The sequence below is a fragment of the Cajanus cajan genome, chromosome 1 (genome assembly GCF_000230855.2).
Source record: "Cajanus cajan strain Asha chromosome 1, NIPB_CcT2T_4, whole genome shotgun sequence".
Taxonomy (NCBI): domain Eukaryota; kingdom Viridiplantae; phylum Streptophyta; class Magnoliopsida; order Fabales; family Fabaceae; genus Cajanus; species Cajanus cajan.
In genome coordinates this window covers 28,237,989-28,261,101 of record NC_138517.1, presented here as the reverse complement: position 1 = coordinate 28,261,101, position 23,113 = coordinate 28,237,989, and the positions used below count along the sequence as shown (strand labels likewise).

The 23,113-nt window shown below is 31.4% G+C and overlaps 1 protein-coding gene across 1 annotated transcript; it reads right to left on the bottom strand.

Annotated features, from left to right (window-relative positions):
• Window positions 1-16,409: 16,409 nt before the first annotated feature.
• Window positions 16,410-21,187, bottom strand: LOC109791339 (protein FLOWERING LOCUS T). Its single transcript, XM_020350627.3, has 4 exons — window positions 20,897-21,187; window positions 19,897-19,958; window positions 19,681-19,721; window positions 16,410-16,921 (listed from the first exon to the last, which is right to left on the bottom strand). The coding sequence occupies exons 1-4, from the start codon at window positions 21,095-21,097 to the stop codon at window positions 16,695-16,697; spliced, it is 531 nt and encodes a 176-aa protein (XP_020206216.1). The 5' UTR covers window positions 21,098-21,187; the 3' UTR covers window positions 16,410-16,694.
• Between the last annotated feature and the right edge of the window lie 1,926 nt (window positions 21,188-23,113).

Sequence of the window (23,113 nt, the reverse complement as noted above, 5' to 3'; positions counted from 1 at the left end):
TTCCTTATTGACTATGTTCTACTGTATTTTCATTTTAATGGAAGGCTAAAGCCCTTGGGGTTGGCTCCTTGAGCGGATTGAAAACTCTATTTGAGGTTTTATTCGTATATGCATCTCTGTTTCGCTTTCTTCTTCTTCATTGGATTTTTGTATTAAATGTTTTCAATATCCGTTCATGCTTAATGAATCCAGGTTGGCTGTGTTTAAGACCACAGTTTGCTTAATCTTGGGGAGAGGTTCAATGTTGTATACATTTGCTTAATAGGTGTAGGGAAGTCTTGAGTTAATCTTCGCTTAGTTGGTTAACTCAGATGGAACAAGGATTAAGTTGTTAACAGAGAAATCTGTAGTGAACCAGGGATAAAAGAGTTGCAATCTTAACGAGGAGTTAACCTGCTTTACTTACTATTTTACTTGCATTTTATTGTGTTTTAAACCTTGATAAATCTGAATCAACCCCCCCCACTTCATGTTTAAACCTTTGACAGAAAAGAGTGGTCCTTGGGAGATGACCTAGGAAAGCCTCCTAGTACTATATTTACTTGTTTTTATTTGACCGGGTATGGCCTGAATCATCCCTCCAAACATTGATGGATGACAATTACTAATGAGAGAACTCCTTTACCCCAATGATCATGATTCTTCAAGCTCCCTAGACTTAGATGATGATGATGACTGAAAATGACAATGGAGGTTAGGTGTTTGATGAAGTGTTTAAGAGGTGCTTTAGGGTTTTGGCTCACTCTAAGGTTGATAAAGGCCACTCCTAGGGTTCACTCACTCAAGGTGGATTTAGGTAGGGTTTGGCTGAAATTAGCTAAGAGACTAAGGAGAGAAATCAAGACACAATGGCTCACTCAATATCAATATACTCCAAAGTGATTACATGAAGCATGTAGGGTATTAATAGATTAGGATGTGAGGTTATAAACCAATTTAGGGTGACAGCTAGGTCATCAATATGCATGCATTTCCAGAAATTACTCCAATAAACACCAAGAACACATCTAGGTCTAGTTTCTGAACCCTAATAATACCCTAATAATAAAATAAAATCATATCATCTAGGGTACCCCAAAATACAAGGGAAAAATAGGAAATACAAACAAAATCAATCCTACTATCTAAGGTACCCAAAATACAATGGTAAAATAGGAAATAAAAATAGAAAACAATAAATCCTATACTAGAATATCAAGGCTTAGAAGAGGATCTATACTTTACACACATGATGAGCATAGCTCTAGGCGTGGTGGCCCCTCTATCCTCCTCTACTCTCCTAGCCATGGACCTAGTAAAGGGTCCCAAATGAAGCTCCAAAGATAGTCCTCCATGAGTTCATATATATTAAATATTTATCATTTATTGAGACTAACAACAAAGTTTTCTTTGAATGCTTCATTCCTTAACAGATCAAATCAAAATACCATCTCATGAATCTATTAAAGAGAAGAACTTTGATTTACATTAGAATCCAATCCCTGAAATCACAGAGAAAAGTAGATAAAGTCACTACCGTAGCTGCTCTACATTAATATCTTTTCTACAAGCTCTGTTTGGTATCGAAAGTTGATAAATAGCCTCCTTGATCAAATAAGAGGTACTATTTGATGAAATACATTTAATGCTTGTATTAAATGAGTCGAATAGTCACCTTCCATCATAAGGGAAGACGAAGATGAAAACAAATGGAAAAAACTTGTGAGTTAAATTCAAAGTGTTACAACAGTCATCTTCTCCAGGCTAATATATAAGAACGAGACTCAATGGAGAAGAAAAAGAGAATGAACATATACATTGATACTCATACATTTGTACAAAAACTCTTTCTATAAATCTACTATTTCTTGTAAGCATTTCTTGCTCTGTAATTGGTTGTCTAATGTCTAAGTGAAACGAACACAAGTTCTATATAGCCTTCATAACTATTCTTATAAGGTTGAGCCTAGAGAGACTTATCTAAAAAAGGATACTTATTCTTAAGCTTGGAGAAGCTTGTTTGCAAAAGAATTGATGGATCTAATACAAACACAGTTCATAATCATGAAAAGTGAAAATTAGATATAAAAAAGACAAGAAGAGAAGGTGAAAAATTCATATGGTAAAATTAAATCAAAACTCGAATTTTATAGAAATTCATGGAATCTCGAATTAATTGAGTTGGTTAGCCATACATCTCCATCAAGATGTTATAGTTAATTTGTGTAGAAAGTGTACAGAGAGAAATCCATGAGAGAGAGGGGGAAAGAGAGAATTTGTAGAAATTTACAAGAGATGAAACTTTAAATCTAAAAAGTGATGTAAAAGTGGAAAAAGAAAGTCTCCTAGCACCTATTAATAGAATAAATTAGTGGGCCTAATCATAATAATTACAACTCTGACCCACTAATCATTTAATAACCCAACTAAACTACTTCTAAATATAATTTCCTAAAGAAAAGTCAATACAAAGTGCAGAGGTAGAAACTTGTGGTGCATTTAAAGACCTTGATACATTCGAACTGGTTGAAACTCATAATTAGAGCTTTGTCTTAAGTTTCCAAGGACACAAAGAACTTTCGAGTTTGATTTTGGGATCTTAAGATATGTTTTGTGCAAGACAACGTATAAAAGTGAGAAGAAATTACTAAAATTAACTAGAATTTAGAAACAAACCAATATAGCCCACTAAAACAAATCTCAACCAATTCATCAATTTAAGACACTTATAAATGTCAAATAAGTTCAATGTAATGCACAAAAAGATGTATCAATTATGCTCTGTCAATCTTTATCATATATACTCTAATATGATATGTTTGACATGCTCTATATGGCCATATATTCATCTTATAATAAGACTCAAATAGATCTTATGTACATAAAACTATGATTTTCAAAAACGTGTTTGTCATCATAAAAAGTAAAGAGATTGTTAGAATAAATGACGATATTATATTCCTTAGAAATATATGTTTTAATGACAACAAACTTGAATGTTTTTTATGAAGAAATATTTTTGAGATCATACAAATAAGACTATAGCATAAGATGAGTCTATATGATGATTGTTTTCTAATAAGTCTCTCGGCCAGGGCACTTCGTATGTTTAAGAAGAATGCATTTAATATAACATTTATTATGTCTGATGATCATATAATATATTTCTATGTTATTCCTTAATAGATCGAAGGAATATAAACTTCTTTGATACTTAAACTTCATAAAGGAATATAATATATTTCTATGTTATTCCTTTATATTTTTATTTTATTAATAGGGGTTGTTAAATATTAGTTTTAATTATGTAATATATTTTAGAATATATTATATGATATTTTATTAAAAAATAGTATAATATTTTATTAAAAAGGGAAGGAATCTTTGGGATAACTAGGTTTAATATGTTTAACTAGAAGATTAAAGGGATGTTAGGACTTTTAAAAGAGGAGTTTTTTGGTCAAACCTTTCTTAACCATCTATTTTCACGTACTCACTTTAGATCTTAGAGAACAAGAGCAGGAAGGAAATCACCCCAGAGTCGTGCACCCATCATGTAGAGCTTATATAGGTAAATAGGAGTGAGAAACCTCACTTTGGGTGTGATATGTTATGTATGAGGGGGTTTTCATAAATGTGTACTCTTTATCTTCTCTATTTTTCCTTGAATGATTTTGATTGATGTAATTAGTATGAAGTTGTTGGTAACTTTTAGTTTGGCTTATAACTTTTAATTTTAGTGCTCTTGTGGGTTCTAGTAGGAAACCCTAAGGGAATGCATTAGTGGTTGTTCGAGGAGATGGTGTGAGTATGTATTTATGTGTAAATTGTGTCTTTTAGAAGTGCACCATAACCTATGGAGAGTTTTTACCGATTGGATTCGAAGAAAAGAGTTTGGGCATGACTTATACCTTCTACTGAAAACTTCTAGTATGAATATACTTTGATATTTATGTGATTTCTCTATGTGTGATTAATGAAATTGGGTTCCAATTATTAGGTTATAAATTATACATTTGGGGATACAGTTTACACTCAATAATCACATAAAAATGTTAAAGAATAAACGAGTTATCTGAGTTAAAAGATAAACCTCATATTTTGTGCGTGAAATGTAATATGCATATGTTGTAAGCCTTTTGAGTAGACTTAAATGGAAGAATTAGGTTTTGTAATCTTCAATAAAGTTGTATCCTTGGATTTAGCTTTCAAATGTCGTTGAAATAACCTAAAAAGAAGGTTTATAACTCAAGTTATGATCAAAATAGTGAACAAAGGTCATACTATCAGATTTAGGCTGAAACATGACGATTTTGTATTTGTTTAAAATAGTAGATTGCATATTTAACTCTTTATGTCAACATATAAGTTGGATATAATTGTCTTACCTTTATAATAAAATTAAGATTAACTTAATATCATATATATAGCTCTAGTTAAGGTGTTTGGACCATGCAATATTGTAGAAGATTGTTATGGAAATGTAGTATGTGATTGTTCTGTTGATATGCTTGTGAGCTATGTATGAGTTGTAGTGATGTGATGTCTTATTCCATTAATTGCTAATATTTAATTGATATAGTTGAATTTTTAATAGCTATATTGAGAATGGTTGATGATTTTATGATAAAGGATTAGTTGACAATGAATTAATGAGATCATGCATGTGAAATGTTATGCATAGAGTCTATTTGCATGCATTATATGCATAAAAGTGTTTTTTTAAAGAGCACGATATGGAATACATCATTACGGAAGGTCCCTTATGTAAAAGCTTGGGAATCAACATTGGGGATAAATCGGTTTGGAAGTCCTAGTCCTACCCTCGTGAACATGGGATGTATATTGCACAGTTTAACTATCTCAACTAGGCCCTATCCTTCTAGTGAGAGTGCATAGAGGGTGTGACTTGGCATGTACTCTTATACTACTCTAGTATGTTGCTAGCGGCAAATGCACAAGTGTGATGTTTTTACTAGCGTCACATTTATGATATTATGTAGTTCATGTCCATTGCATACACATTATAATTATATATGTTGTCATTTATTATGTTGTGGATGAGTTGAGTATGATGATGATGTGTAACTATGTATGCTATTTCATTTTATGTGTTGTTTGTGTTTGGCTAGTCGGTTTGCATTCCTACACTATGAGCCAAAGTGAGATGTTTCTCACTCTTTTTTTTGTGTTGTTTTCTTGTGATTTATGTAGGAAACCACCAGCATGGTGCTAAGGGTGTTGGTAATGAGGCCTAATCCTCAATGTTGGATTTTGCTATGATAGGAAATGTGACATCAAGGATTAGTTAGGATTTGATTTGTGTTATTTAAATTGAATAGTTGATTTTATTTCCTTTGTAATTTGATATTTTTGCTAAGTCTAGTTATGTTAAATGTGATTCTTTCTACCTATATGAATTTTAAGTCTATTTATTATATTGAGGTATATCATGTTATTTATTATATTATATGTTATGGCATGTGGGGTGGAGGGTGTAACAATGGAAACCTTATGATAGACTAGATTGATGTAGTTTCTGTTAGAAAAGAATGACTCAATCCAAGAGCGGGGGTGAATTAGATTCTATGACACTTAAATTTTTTTTCCAGAGTTCTAAGGATCTTTATTTCAACTTAAAATTTTCTAATATGAATTCTCAAAGAAGTTCCTCGAAAGACTTGCCAATGGGAATGAGTCCTATATGCTTTCTTGATTAATCTTGATTAAGTTCAATGTTAAGAACACTTAATATGCAACACTTTGGTTTAGTTTAAAGCAATGTTATGCATACAAACATATTAATCAAGATCATCCACTTTAACACTCAACCAAGATTTTGCTCAATGTAAAAGATAAGAGTGAGAGAGAAGAATGCACAAGTATTTTATCCTGGTTCAGCCACTCCACATGTGACCTACATCCAGTCCTCAATCATAACTTGATCAAGATTTGTTCCACTATCTTAATGAAGAAGTTTTACAAGCATAGCACACATGCATATACTCCTACATTCAAGATAACCACTTTCTTGCCCCCAAGAAAGCGCTTCTTGTAGAAACCCACTACAAGAATTCCTTACCACTTGAGACACCTACTCTAGATTTTCCTTACACTTTACATAGAATTAAAGGAATGAATTCACCTGGAAGCTGAACAAATCAGAATGTGAATTCCAAAAGAAAATCTTAATCTTCCTCTCCCAAGAATGTAGTGATGATGATGATCTTTTTCAAAGCATTTCACAGAATGTTGTTCTTCTTGGTTTCACAAAGAAAACACTCCAAGAAGGTCACAAAGACTTCACAATATAGTTTTCCTCTCGTTGATTCTCAATTCATTCTTTGTTATGAAGTTTCAAAGTGTGAAAGCTATTTATAAAAATTTCAGAACCAGATAATCGATTATTTTAAGGGATAATCGATTATTTTGTTCTTCATGATTTCTGGAAATCACTCAAGAACAGAATAATCGATTATTTTGCAGGATAATCGATTATTCCAAAGAGTGCTTCCTGGAATAATCAATTATTTCACAGATAATCGATTATTACAGCACGACTCTTTTCACCTGTTGCTGGAATAATCGATTATTTTGAGTTAATTCTCAAAAACTCAATTTTATACTTCAAAAATCTTTCCAAGTATTTTAAATCATCATCATACTCACTCTTAGTCAATTTAGATTAAGATTAACTCATGCACAAAGCACACACATGGAAAATAAGCTAATCAAAACAATACAACTCATAAGAACTTATAAATTACTCCTATTACACGTCATTGTATTCATATCTTCTTCTTGACTTAGTTTGTGTCCTTGGTCAGCTTCAACTTTCAGAATCCACCCTTTGTTATCATCAAAACTCTCATGCTCTCTCATACTTCAGAGTTTAGTTGATTCACTACTCCATGAATCTCAACAATCTCCCCTTTTTTGATGATGACAAACCACTATGTTTTGCCAACCAGCTTTTCACATTATTAGGTATGAGTAGCTTATTCCTTGTTCATATTTAGACACCTACAAAAAAAACTCAAACCTTTCTCCCCCTTTGAACAATATTAGAAACAAATAGGTACAGATATATGTCCAGATATGGAGAATTAAATTTTGCAGATTCCACATGTATAGATCCATGCACAAGAGTCACTTGCTCAAAATCAATGCCACAAGACTAACTTAATATCAAGAAATTAGTCAAGCATTATCACCATAGGCATTGTTCCAATTAATCCAAATTAATATCAGAACTTGTATTAGAGAATTTGATACCAAATTTACACAATTGTATTTCAACACACAATACATCAGCCACATTGTCATAAGTATAATTTCTAATGCACTAGAAAATGTGCATTAATTCAATAAAAAAAATGCATACCAATGCACAAACTAAACCAATATGGCAACATCAAAATTCAAATCAGAGTAACCAAATGCAATATAACCACAATTAAATTCATATTGCACCAGAATTAAAATTGTTCAAACCAAGATAAAACCAAATTGTTCAGAAATTAAAACGATTATAACACAATTGAAATTTCAAACTAGAAGTTTTAAAACTAAAACTAGAACTTTTAAAACTCCTAAACGCATCACTATGAATCCTCTTGCATTCCAAGTTGAGTCTTAATCCTAGCAATCTCATGATCAAGGTTATCAAATCGATCAATAATACCAGAATAATATGACTCATGTTTCCTTGTCATTTCCATCATAGCATCAAGCTTATTGATCATAATTTGTTCAAATGGAGAAAATGCTTTAGGTTCTGGTTCTTGCTCTTGCACTAGTTCATGCTCTACTTGAGGTGGCAGTTCCTCATCATGAGATGGAACTCCATCTTCATCCGTTGCCGATTCAGGTGTTGGAGGAACATCACCTTTAAACTCCCATTTATCTTCTTGCTTTAGCATCCACATATGATGAAAAAGAATATTTTTCAATCTTGTTCGAGGCATGGAGATTATCTTTTTCTCCCCTTTAAGATCCACATCAACTTTCTCAAAAATTCTAGACAACAATAAAGCATAGGGTATTGGACCATCCTTCTTTCTCCTAGCCTTCCTAATACAATCATTCATAACAGACACCCAGTCTATCTTTATCTTTTTCTTAATGACATGCATAAGAAAAAATATCATTTCTAGACATTTTTGCATGGTTATGAAGTCTAGGTTTAAGCATCCAAGCTATTATGAAAGAAATCAACCTAGAGTTTTTCTTCATACCTCTAGCCAGAAATTTGTTGTAATTTGTGGTTTCCGGGTTCCTTTGACAATCCCTAAAAGTTGTCAACTCTTCAAAGTCACCAAAATTGAAGGGTTGGGGCTTCATACTTCCTAGTTATATCTCTCCTAATCTACTAATTACACCTTCAAGTAATACAACGAAAAAATTACCTACACTACTTGATCCAAAATATAAGGCTAAAAATATCTTAATACAATTACTACTAAAATGAATTAAAAATAAGAAAAATCTATAACAACAATAGTAGTCCTTTAAGGTAGGATAGGACTCTAAAGTTAGGGTACCTTACAAAATAAAGGTAAGTACCCTACAATTCTTCAAAACAACTTTATCAACCTTTTCCATTCTTCGACTTATTGTTAAGTCAGACGAAGAAATTCCCAGCAAGGTTTTGAATGAGAAAAATATAATACATGTTGTTATTTCTAACATGTTTGTTAGTGTTTTAGATAAATATAAGAACAAGCAAAACTGAAAGACAAAGTACGCATCATTACACATACTATGGTCAAACCAAACGAAGCCTGGCTGAGCTATACAAAAGATCAGTCGATCAAAAGCCAAATACAAGATGAAGCGTACTAGTAGTCAAAGTCTTGAAGTATTAAACAAGACTAAATTAAGAACAAGATAAAAGCTGGTCAAGCACCGGATGAAGTCTGTACATACGTTGGATGAACCTTAACGCACTGCAACCCAAAGGTCAATAAAAGTATCAGTCGGTGGGTAATACAAGACGAAGAATCGCTCCAGATGGAACTAAAGTATTCCATCTTCACAACTGACTAGACGAAAAGAAAAAGTCAAACCGGATGAAAGAAAAATCAAAATAGACGAAAACTCAAATTCCAGACGCAGACAAAGAATATTGAAAAGCGTTTGAAGTTCACTATTCACAACAAGAGAAATCATATATCGTCTACACTCATAGAAGAGCACACGAAGTCATCAAAAGAAAGAAGGAAAATAGGCAAAAGCGAATCCACAAATCAAAGTTGCGTGTGTCAAAGCATGTACACCTACTTTTCAGAAAAAGATAATGCCTCTACAGCTAGAATGATGTAAAGAGGACAGATATGCCTAGGTCATGATTGAAGTCAGATATAAAAGTGAACAAATTACGCAAAAGACTTCATGTAACACAGATTTGGCAAGAAAACATTTAATGCAAGATCAAGTGCATTAAATGAAGGATCTACATAGCCATGAAAGAACTGCTATCTGCACCAACGGGAAGCTCCGCTCCAATGAACACATTCAAATTCAAACAACAGGAAAATTTTTCACAAGGCTATAAATATCAAGACTTGAGAAGATAAGAAACAAAAAAAAAAAAAGTGAAGCAACGAGAAAAGCTAACGTTAAGATAATCTTACATCTTTTCTTGTACAGTTTTGTATGTCTGCGTAAAACTAAGATAGCTTATCTTAGTGAGTGTAGAAATTACCCTATCCTTTCTACGAGAGTTATATGCACACTCTAAACACATATCCTTGTAAAACTAAGGTTGAATACCTTAGCGAGTGTAGGAACCATACTATCCTCTTTGTGAGAGTCGCATACACACTCAAAATATTTATCGCTTGTAAAGCCTAAAGAGGCTAGTGAAAGAATACTTGGAGAACCAAGAGTAGTTGAGAATACTCAGTGAACCAGAAGTGGTTTAAGAATACTAGCGTCAATGAGTGAATTTAACGAACCAAGAGTGGTTGAGAATACTCGGGGAACCAGAAGTGGTTTAAGAATACTAGCTTCGACGAGTGAAGTTGACGAACTAGAAGTGGTTGAAAATACTTGTAATCCGTTGTGATTAGTGGAACCCTTCAGTTGAAGGAGACTGGACGTAGCTCAGGTCGAGCGAACTAGTATAAAAATCTTTGCACTCTTTATCTATTTTCAGGCACAATTTTATTTAGTTATTATATCATACTGAAAATTTCGTCTACTAATTATTTTTACCTACAACTATTTTCAGACGAAAAACATACTTGCACAACTCATTATCTTAAAGAACACTTTTCTTCTAAGAAACTTTTTTCCTTGTCCAGACGATAAACCTTCAGACGGAGAATCTCTTATTGAGCCAACCGTGCACAGTTCTCAAGTGTTCTAGATAATACTATTTTTAGACCAAAAATAGTCTCTTTGTGAAAACGATTTTTAAAATTCCTTCGTTCTTGCACACACATATTCAAAGCACGATTACCTTATCAACTTGCGAAGCTGAGTATGTCACCGTAGGATATTGCCTCACGCAATTGCTTTGGATCAAACATTAGTTGGAAGACTACGACATCTATGAAAGTAGTATTCATGTACTTTGTGATAATACTACTACAATTAGCATCTCTAAAAATCCTATTTTGCATTCTAGGACTAAACACATAGAGATAAAACATCATTTCGTTAGAGATCATGTGCAAAAAGGAACCTTCGACCTAGTATATGTTAAAATAGAAGAACAACTAGCAGATATATTTACCAAGCCCCTTCAAGAAGATAGATACACTTGGCTGAGAGATAGGCTAGGAATGGAACTGATAGGCAAACAATAAGATATTGTTATATATACACCCCTATTTCTTTTTGATGATTACAAAGGGGGAGAAGTAGAGAAGAATCTATCAAACCTATCTAAGGGAGAAGTAGGAAAGGTAGAATCTATAAGGAATAATCAAGTGAGGGGGAAAGCATAAGAGCATATATTAAGGGGTAGAACCTTAGAATAACCTAAATGCTTAAATGTTTAGTGATTGATCAAATGTATGATATGAAATATGCATGTATGTTATATTGTATCTGAAACAAATTGATAGATTATATTTGTCATCATCAAAATAGGGGAAATTGTTAAGTCAGACGAAGCAATTCCCATCAAGGTTTTGAATGAGACAAATATAATACGTTATTTCTAACAAGTGTGTTAGTGTTTCAGATAAATATAAGAACAGACAAAACTGAAAGATGAAGTATGCATTATTACACATACTATGATCAAACCAAACGAAGCTTGGCTGAGTTGTACCAAACATCAGACGATCAAAAGCCAGATACAAGACGAAGCATACTAGCAGTCGAAGTCTTGAAGTATCAAACAAGACTAAATCAGGAACAAGATAAAAGTTGGTCAAGCACCAGATGAAGTCTGTATAGACGTCGGATGAACCTTAACGCACTACAAGTCAAAGGTCAACAAAAGTATCAGTCGATGGGTAATACAAGACTAAGAATCATTCTAGATGGAACTAAAGTTTTCCATCTTCAAAACTGACTAGACGAAAAGAAAAAGTCAAACCAGACGAAAGAAAAGTCAAAATATACCAAAACTCAAATTCCATACGCAGACGAAGAATATTGAAAAGCGTCTGAAGTCCACTATTCACAATGAAAGAAAACATATATCATCTACACTCATAAAAGAGCACACGAAGTCATCAAAAGAAAGAAGGAAAATAGGAAAGAGTGAATCCACAAGACAAAGCTACGTGTGTCAGAGCAAGTACACCTACTTTTTAGAAAAAGACAACACCTCTACAGCTAGAATGATGGAAAAAGGACAGATATTCCTAGGTCATGATTGAAGTCAGACATAAAAGTGAACAAATTACACAAAAGACTTCACGTAACACAGATTTGGCAACCAAGCATTTAATGCAAGATCAAGTGTATTAAATGAAGGATCTACATAGCCATGAAAGCACTACTATCTGCACCAACGGGAAGCCCCGCTCCAATGAACACATTTAAATTCAAACAACGAGCAGATTTATCACAAAGCTATAAATATCAAGACCTGCGAAGAGAAGAAACAAAAAAAAAGTGAAGCAAAACGTTAAAACAATCTTACATCTTTTCCCGTACAGTCTTGTATATCTGTGTAAAACTAAGATAGCTTATCTTAGTGAGTGTAGAAATTACCATATCCTCTCTACGAGAGTTATATATGTTAGAAAAGAATGGCTCAATCTAAGAGGGGGGGTGAATTGGATTCTATGACACTTAAAATTTTTTCAGAGTTCTAAGGATCTTTATTTCAACTTAAACTTTTCTAATATGAATTCTCAAAGAAGTTCCTTGAAAGACTTGCTAATGGGAATGAGTCATATATGCTTTCTTGATTAATCTTAATAAAGTTCAATGTTAAGAACACTTAATATGCAACACTTTGATTCAGTTTAAAGCAATGTTGTGCATACAAACATATTAATAAAGATTATTCACTTTAACACTCAACCAGGATTTTTCTCAAAGTAAATGATAACGGTGAGAGAGAAGAATGCACAAGTCTTTTATCCTGGTTCAGCCACTCCACATGTGACCTACATCCAGTCCTAAATCATAACCTGATCAAGATTTGTTCCAATGTCTCAATGAAGAAGTTTTACAAGCATACAACACATGCATATACTCCTACATTCAAGATAACCACTTTCTTGCCCCAAAGAAAGCACTTCTTGTAGAAACCCACTACAAGAATTCCTTACCACTTGAGACACCTACTCAAGATTTCCCTTACACTTTTCACAAAGAAATACAGGAACAAATTCACCTGGAAGCTGAACAAATCAGACTGTGAATTCCAAAAGAAAATCTTAATCTTTCTCTCCCAAGAATGTAATGATGATGATGATCTCTTTCAAAGCATTCCAAAATGTTTTACTTCTTGGTTTCACAAAGAAAACACTCCAAGAAGGTCACAAAGACTACACAATATGGCTTTTCTCTTTTTGATTCTCAATTCATTCTCTGTTCTGAAGTTTCAAAATATGAAAGCTATTTATAAAATTTGCAAAACCAGATAATCGATTATTTTAAAGGATAATTGATTATTTTGTTCTTCATGATTTCTGGAAATCACTCAAGAACAGAATAATCGATTATTTTGCAGGATAATCGATTATTCCAGAGAGTGCTTCCTGGAATAATCGATTATTTTACAAATAATCGATTATTACAGCAAGGCTTCTTTTCACCTGTTGCTGGAATAATCGATTACATTTAATGATAATCGATTATTTTGAGTTAGTTTTCAAAAACTCAATTTTATACTTCAAAAAATCTTTCCAAGTATTTAAATCATCATCATACTCACTCTCAGTCAATTTTAGATTAAAATTAACTCATGCACAAAGCACACACATGCAAAATGAGCAAATCAAACCAATACAACTCATAAGACCTTATAAACTAATCCTATTACACATGATAATAGTCATATCCTCTTCTTAACTTGTTTTTGACTTGTTGATGTCCTTGGTCAGCTTTGATTCTCAGAATCCACCTTTTGTTATCATCAAAACTTTCATACTCCAAATCTGAGTTGATTCACTACTCCATAAATCTCAATAATATACACACTCTAAACATATATCCTTGTAAAACTAAGGTTGAATACTGTATCGAGTGTAGGAATAATACTATCCTCTTTGTGAGAGTCGCATACACATCCAAAACAGCTATCGCTTGTAAAGCTAGAAAAGGCTAGTGAAAGAATACTTAGAGAACCAGAAGTGGTTGAAAATACTCGGTGAACCAGAAGTGGTTTAAGAAAACTAGCGTAGACGAGTGAAGTTGACAAACCAAGAGTGGTTGAGAATACTCGGAGAACCAGAAGTGGTTTAAGAATACTAGCGTCGACAAGTGAAGTTGACGAACCAGAAATGGTTGATAATACTTGTAATCCGTTGTGATTAGTGGAACCCTTCCATTTAAGGAGACTAAACGTAACTCAGGTCGAGCAAACCAGTATAAAACTATTTGCACTCTTTATCTATTTTCAGACGCAATTTTATTTAGCTATTATATCATATTGAAAATTTTGTCTACTAATTATTTTTACCTACAACTATTTTCAAACGAAAAATATACTTGTGCAACTCATTATCTTAAAGAACATTTTTCTTCTAAGAAACTTTTTTCCTTGTGCAGACAATAAACCTTCAGACGGAGAATCTCTTATTAAGCCAACCATGCACAGTTCTCGAATGTTCTAGATAATACTATTTTTAGACGAAAAATAATCTCTTTGTGAAAATGATTTTTAAAATTCCCTTGTTCTCACACACACACATTCAACCCCCCTTCTGTGTGTTTTTTTGGTAACTACACTTATCTCTTCTAAAGAGATTCTTGGTAAGTTGGTTTCCATCAAAATATCTCAAAGTGTGCAAAGTCATCTAAAAAGCCATTTCAATTTGACACACACAGTAGTTCCTCCCGTTTTGTACCAAAAAGGTGGTAAGTAACTTTCTTGATCAGATATAATAAGTCACATTTTAATGAAACTTATTTAATGTACCAATGAACATGTTACTCTTCAAGGAAGAAAGACAAAGCAAGCCTACGATTAAAGCTCAAAGATTTGAAATGTTCATCTTCATTATGCACCAATATAGCGAAGCTTGAAGAATTCAAAAAGAAGATAGAACAACTTCAACTATTTTATTTATTCTTTCTTTTTGTATAAATCTTATACTTAAAAGTCGCATCACATTTTATGAGAAAGACAAAAACAATTGTTATCCTTACTCAACTTTAATTGTGTGTTTTAGCTTGAAGCCTGAAGAGGCTTTGATGTTTAAAGAATACTTAGTGATTGAAGTTTGGATAGATTTTGTTGTTCAAATAATACTTGTGTAACTTGTTTAAAGAAGTAAGTCAAAGAAAACTATTAAGTCATCATAAGTAGTTTGTTAAAAAATATTTATATCTTTGTAAGAGATAGTGAAACTTGATTAAGTTGATTAAAAATTAGATGTAATCTCGATAGTTGAGATGAATAAGTATAAAACCACATTATGTTCTTTGTTTTTGCTTCGTCTGCGTTCCTTAATGCTTATGCTACTAGTTCACTATTTCAAAAAAATGTTGAGTTTTTTTTATTGATACTATTTAACTCCACCTTCAAGTGTCTTTCATTTCTCAATAATAAGTACTTTTAAAATTGGTTATTAGGCAACGTTACATTTTAAAAATAATGACATTATTTACAAAAATTTTTTACCACATCACATTTTAAATTAGTCACCCAATAACTAATTCTAAAGTATCAATTTGGTATCTTACTTTTGCCCTAGTACATATTAGTAGTTGAAAATTTAAATTAAAACAAGACATGATTTCATGTAAAGTCAATCACAAACTTTTAAGAGAATTCCAGTAGAATATAGAATTACAGATTGTCTACTCCATCATAAACGTAAGTCTGTAAAGAAAGATATAAACTATAAAAAAAGTATATTTAATCCTTAGTCTTAACTAATAAGAGTGAAAGAACCGAATCAATTCAATTGCATTTTATCTTCATTGGTTGAATATAGCCGATTTTATCTGTTACATGCACACTTAAACAACCAAAATTCGTCGGAAATGTTATATTATCAACTTTAATGAAATAATCTCTAACACCTTGGCTAATCGAATTTAGCATAATTTCAAAATCATTTTGTTAAGGCTTTACTAGCCGAGAGACCTTGGCTAACCCTTGGTCAATTCTTCGTATCGTTTCGGCTAATTTCACGGTTGATAGATGAAAACCCAAACAGAACTTTCTATCTGCTAAATATTAATTTTACTCATTGCTAGCCAAATAGACGTCTAAGTCAGCCGAAAATACTCTTTGCTTTATACTGATTCTCTTTTTCTTTCTTCGAAACCCATTCAAGTAATTTTATGTGCTAATAGTTTGTAAGATGATCTTGAATCATAAGAGACAAAGCAAATATATTCCGGTCAATATCTTAAGGAATTGGATCCGTACCTTCATTTTTCTCGTATCTTGCCCTCAATGATTTTGAGGTTATATTTTGTTCATTCATTTCATTTGGACCACTTGTAAAAGTGTTCCTTATCATTTTAGCATCATTTTCTACCACCACACCAATCCGAACGCAACTAGAACCATTTTCTACCTCCACACCAATCCAAACGCAACTAGAACCCACCTTATATACTTTGAAAGCTACGTTTCTAAGATAGTCCACAAAAACTCTACACATTAATTATTAGCGATTTGATATATTCAAAGTTTATTTGTTGTTCTTGATAGTTTGTGATTCGCAGAGAATTATTTCCCCCTCCGATAAGTAAAAATATAACCATAATATGTTGCAACGTGCAAGTACATATCACATTGAACCTAGTCATATTAAAACACGATTGTACAACAAAAAGAATAAATATTCTGCCACTTAGCTTGAGCTATGCTCAAATTGTTTTTGATTCACACATATATATCTATTATACATATCAGAAAAAAATATGAACCTATATGCTTCCGTTCCATTTATGTATATAAGTAGATAACTTGTTGCTAACCCCAACTGAGCTGGTAACTTATTTCTGTATATGTTAAGTTGAAAAGGAATAGGACCCATTTGGTAGGGAATTGCTAATATTTCTAAAACCCTCAACGAAGCTTACTTCTTTATTTGATTTTATAATATAAAGTATTTTTTTTAATATAACCTTCTTCCACCAGAACCAGATTCTCTCTGAATGTTAAAATAGACAGCAGCAACTGGCAATCCAAGATTGTAAAGTTCAGCAAATTCTTTGGTATTGAAATTCTGGCGCCACCCAGGTGCATACACTGTCTCCCTGCCCAGTTTCCGAAATAACACAAAGACTACACGATGGATCCCCATCGTAGGTCGCGGACTTTCATATGTTACAACCTCATGACCTGACAATGCATGTTAGTCAATGGAATTTATATATATCCACTAAATACGTTTCAGTATAGAAGGACAAAATTTAGGTAAACAAGTTATAAGGTGTGGTAGATTTTGTTCTTTTATCAAAATTGAAGTTTTCTTTTACTTTAAGTAATATAATTTAATGTATATTTCATTAATATTGTATATTACCGAATGTCCAATCATTTATTTTGATTTAGACAAGATATTATTATAATGTTTAGATATTTATTTGGCCCTACTTCGGCTGTCCTAACTGACTTAAATAACCTGACTATGGAGTAAATGTCTTGTACGTTTTAGAAAGGAACTGAATGCCTATCTAATCTTGTGTCCCTTTCCCTTCCAAATTAGAAAATAATACAACAATGGAAGAGAGGTGTAAATTTTAATTAACTGACATTTTCTAATTGAAGAGCTAAGAAAGGAAATTAAATAGGAAAGGAGGAAAGAGGAACGCGTGATTTCAATTCAGTGGAAAGATCTTGGTAGCAATTCAAAGGAAAAGAAACATTCAATTCTTTCTGGTAAGCTCTGGTTTTAAAATGCTGATAGGTACCTGATGGAAGCAGTTTTTTTTTTTCTTTCCGGTAAATGTGTGGGTTCACTAGATTGATAGATCTCCAGAGTCTTTCAAAAAAGTTTAAATGATCAATTGTTTCTTATTTCAGATGAGATTGGGTCTTAAAATTACTGAATTTGATGATTAGGTTGATGGGGTGTTGTGTAAGTGAAATGGAGGAAGTCCCTTTTCACTTAGAAAGAACATATGTTTGTTAAGATGCGGAATTTATTAAATTATATATGTTGCTCACTTTTGGTGAATAAAATGTTTGGAAATGGAGTTTAAGAAAATGATTCTTATTCTCCCAACCCACGTTATCACTTTTTTGCTAAAACAATATTTAAATTTTGCATCAAGAAGTTATAAAGCTTTTTCTATGAAATTCTGAACTCTATAGCTGTGATTCTGGATAGATGGCCAACAAAAGGTAATCTATTCAATAGGAATATTCTCCTTTAGTCACAACATTGCTTAGTGTCTTCCTTTTTTGAATGCAGTGAATCTTCTTCTCATCATTTTTCACATTTCCAAGATCGTTATTAAGAATTTGGATGGCAATCTATACTCTTAATTATAAAGCTAAGTGAGGTGTTTGGCTAATTTTGATTCCCCAACTACTACCTGTTTTGAAAATTATCAGGAAAAATACGTTCTTAATTCTGGTAAATATGGTTTAATGTAGTCTTATCTACCAAGTTTTGCTTTAGTCACATTTTATCCTCAAATTTGAAAATTTTAAATGATTAGTGCCAAATCTTATGGATAATGTAGTATGCATGTAACTATACCTCACATTACATGTTATTTTAGAATGGTTGTTGATGAGACATATATAAATGCATATCATATATTATCACAAAGTAATGACGGAACGATTTCAAGAAATTTAAAATTTGGGAAGATTAAAACTAATACATCAAAATCAAAATTAATTTTCATAATTGAGTGCCTTTTAGGATAAGTCTAAGAATAATGTTATTTTCTCGTGGTGCACTCTCCTTTACGTACATTGCTTGAACCAATTCTGTTCTTCATTTTAAAGATTGAGTGTGATTGTAAAGTTGGATTCTTTATAAAAGAAAAGAAAACAAAATTGTTGTTGAGAGTCTTTGTTAATTAGTAACTAAGCCTGACCAATAATCAAAGGATTTTGTCTCAAACTCCAGACATATTCCCCAATATCTACATAAAGTTCTATGCTTTTATACCTCATGTATGCAAAGTGATGATCAAGTTAAATGATATTAGTGTGTCACACTGTTAGCCATTAATATGAATTAAAACTACTTTATATATCTTTGGTGTAAAAGAAAACTACTTTATATCCAAATTCAATTCACGGGAAAACATAAAACAACAGGATGAAAAAAATTAAAATTATTTATGTATAATTATGACTGGGTATTTTTTTGCGGTGCATAATTTAATTCTTAACCAGATCATTTATTTCTTTCCTTTAATCAAACATTTTCTCTCAAGTATAATTAATAAACTTAATAATGCTACCAAGTATAAATATTAATTACATAAAAAGTTATTTAGTACTATTTTGGACAACATATATATTCTGATAAACTCGGACACTATTCATGTGAGAAAGGAGACGTACTGCTTGAAACGACAAAAGATAAACTTTTGAGTAAGAAAAAAGTTGTTGGAACCTTGTAGAATATCCTTAGTTTAATTTCCGTCCAGTATTTATAAGAAAAATAATTATCAATGATGTTATAGATTCCTATCATATAACCACTTGCTATTATTACCAAACTTTTTTCTGAATCAATTATTACAAAACTTAGGAGTTCACGAATTCAGTGTTCAGTGAAATTCTAAGAACTTCATCAGTTAAAATAATAATTAATAATGATTTTGAAAATTTGAGTTTCTATCACTTTAATTATTACTTGTGTAACAATCACCAGTTTAATGAAATCACAAATAAATCACTAATACACATAAGAAAAAATATTAAGCACCTTGAGTCTTGACTCTAGATATTTGCTTATTCAGACCAGGCCAAAATTAATAGTTTTTCTTTTCCACGTAAACAGAATATGTGAACTAATTTTGTTACTAACATACGACAAGACTCGTTAATTTTAAGATAAAAAAGGGTTTGATTAGGTTAATTTAAGCACAAAAAGTTAGGTTTTAAAGAATGGGCGAGAATCATATACATACCGAAACTAGGCCCCGTTGTTGCTGGAATATCAGTCACCAACCTGAGATACATTGAGATGGAGTGGTATAATATTCGAATAATAAACTAGAAAAACTCATAATTAATGTATAGTTCACTTCATTTATATGTGTATAATCCCCCAAACAGAAGTTCATGCATGTATAACGTATACATTCATGGCATTTTCGAATTGAATACCACAATTTTTGACTCACCAATGGAGGTATTCTCTCAAATAGGGGTCACTTGGGCTAGGTGCATCAGGATCAACAGCGATCTGTGTAATGAAACCTCAGTTGGATTAAGGTAGAAAATACTATATTGTAACATCTTATAATCCACAATTGCAACGAGACCCGTAATTAATATTGTATTAACCTCTTACATATGTATATCTTGTAATTTTATTGAATTACATTTTAAATTCTTATAAATTTAATGAATAATGATTTTAGTTTTTATAATTTTTTAACTTTTACTTTTTTAAATATGCAATAATTATTTTTAGTCTTGCAAGAAGAATAGATTTTAGTTTCAATCTCTGTAAAAGATTCTTTTATTTTTCATCCCCATAATATAAAATCATTAATTTTAGTTCTTAAATGAACATTTAAGATAACATTTAATTTAGACATTTATAAAAAAATTTAAGTATCACATATGCTAATATCGTACATAATGTGACAATTGGGTTCTTCTAGCTAGAGATGATATACATAAAAATTAGTTTACATGCAATTATCATAAACTAACAGAAAGCTTGTAAGGTGGTTGAAAATTATAAACTATAGATTAAAAACTGAAAAAATTAAAGCTTATAAATTAACAGATTAAATTAAAAGTGTTTGATAAGATTAACTAATAAATTAGTTGATAAATGACTTAAAATGACATATTTAGTTATTTTAGACAAAATTATATATATTAATAAGGATAAAAATAAAAAATACATATAGGTCACTTTAAGTAACTTTTGAAATTATATTACAAAGTATTCAAATAAATTTATATATTAAATAAATTTATTTACGTTTAACTAACTTGTGGGGCCGTCGAAATAGTTTATTAGTTCTCTTTTATTACTATGCCAAACACAATTTAAAAACAATATTTTATATTTTTGAAAAATGTGAGAAATAACAACATATAATAAACTCAAAACCAATTATAATCATGATAACCAGAAAGAGAAATTGGACAAAATTAACTGATTACCAAAGTGTAGAAGTTCCTGAGGTCATCTCCACCGATATTTATTCTTGGTTGGTTGCCAACTTGTGAGGGTTTGAATTCACATCCATTGCTGACATCTTTATTACCGTACGTGACCCTCATAGGAATAGAACATTCAAAAGGGTCCAAAACATCCCCGATTACACGCGCTACAACCAGAGGGTCCCTACTTCCTCCAGGCATGATCGATCAAGACACTGAAAATAAACTACTTTTACACAAAATTTTGATTTCTTATACACTCGTTTTGCTTTGTTATGAAACCGTCTATGAGGACTCTATATTTATACTCAAGTCAGTAGCCTTGGTTCCCTTGTTCTTGAAGTGACATGCTGTCGCTTTCAAAAATAATTAAGATATCTCTTAATGAGAAAGAGTTTCTGCGAGTCCCACATAATTTTTTTTTGTCCTTTGCTACTTGTAAATAAGGGAGTAGGGGTGTATAAAATTAAAACAACTCCAAAGAAAGAAAAGTAAAAAAAATTGAAAATATCCGTGGAAAATTATAAATTTGTAGTTCGGTTTAGATTTTAAAAATTTTAAAATCACACGGTTCAGTTCAGCTTTCATATTAGAATAGAAAATTATACTTATTTATAGATATATTTTTTATGCAAATATAGAGTATATGTATACAAAATTGACATATAACATAAAAGTGCTTTGTAAATATTCTAAGCTATTAAAAGGTGTGTTATTCTCTTAAAATATATGTTAATAAAAAGGTTAAGTATAATTTTTTTAAAAAGTCTATTTATAAATAAAAAAAATCTAGACTTAGACTTAATAAAAAAAATTAAAAATAAAAAAGTCTATTAGGCCTAATTAGGGATGTGAATAGGACAAAATTTGAATAGACTAGACCTATTTTGTAAAATTAAAGTTTAAGCTTGACTTATTATTTATTATAAGTTTTTTATAGGTTTGGTCTGACCATTTTGAAAGTTTGGCCTGACCTGTTAGCTTATTTAAATTATTAATATTAATTAGACCAATAAACTTAATTTTTAAAAATAATTTTTTAAATATAATTTACTCAATATTATTAAAATTTAAGTTTTAAAAGAAATATAAGATAAATTTGGAATAATTTTTTATTATGTATATTAATGTACACTCATACACAGATCCTAAATTTATAAATTTATAGTAAAAAGATAATTTTATAAAAAATATTTTAATTATTGATAATTTTTTTTTATAAATTTATTTATTTATATTTTAATAATATATATATATATATATATATATATATATTATAAATAAATAGGTTGATCTATCAACTCTAATAAACTTTTCTATAATCTTAAGCCTGACCTTTTTTTTTAACAAGTTAGACCAGATCAAGCTTTAAAGAGGTGAGACCATAGATTAGAGCTGTCAAAACGGGCCAACCCGGCCCATGTGGGCCGGCCCACCTTGACCCGCTTTAAAAACGAGCCAACCCAACCCGGCCCACTTGTAATTTTTTCAAAAAAAATTTGGCCCGGCCCGGCCCACCACGGGTTGGTGGGTTATACGGGCCAGCCCACCAGCCCACCAAAAATTAAAAAAAAATTATTAACAAAATTCAAAATTTTAAATTAATTATAAATTAACATAATAGTCATAAAATTAACATCATTAATAGTTATAAGTCATAATTCATCATACAAAATTAAATACAAATCATGATAAAAGTTTAAAATAAAAATTTTCAATATATCATCATACAAAATAAACTACAAATCATATTCAAATTTTTATTGAAAAAAAAAATGGTGGGTTGGTGGGCCACCCGGCCCACCACGGGTTTAGCCCGGGTGGGCCGGGTCAAAGTGGGCCGGGTTGAAATATACCCACCTACTATAAAACTTCAATTTTTTTTGGCCCGGCCCGGCCCGTTTTCAAGGTGGGCCGGGTTGGCCCACGGGTCCCGGCCCACTTTGACAGCTCTACCATAGATCCTTATTTAAGGTCTGACTTATTCTCATCCTTAAGCCTAGTTAATAAGTCAATATGTTTTATTTATATAATATAATACAAATTAATATACATATATTATTAAAATATAAATAAATAAATAAATTGATAAAATAGAAATAAATTATTGATTTTTAAAATAATTTTTTATACAATTGTCTTTTTTTCATTATAGGTTTATAAGTTTATGACCTCTACATGAGTTTAGGTCAACATATATACATTATTAAGCATGCA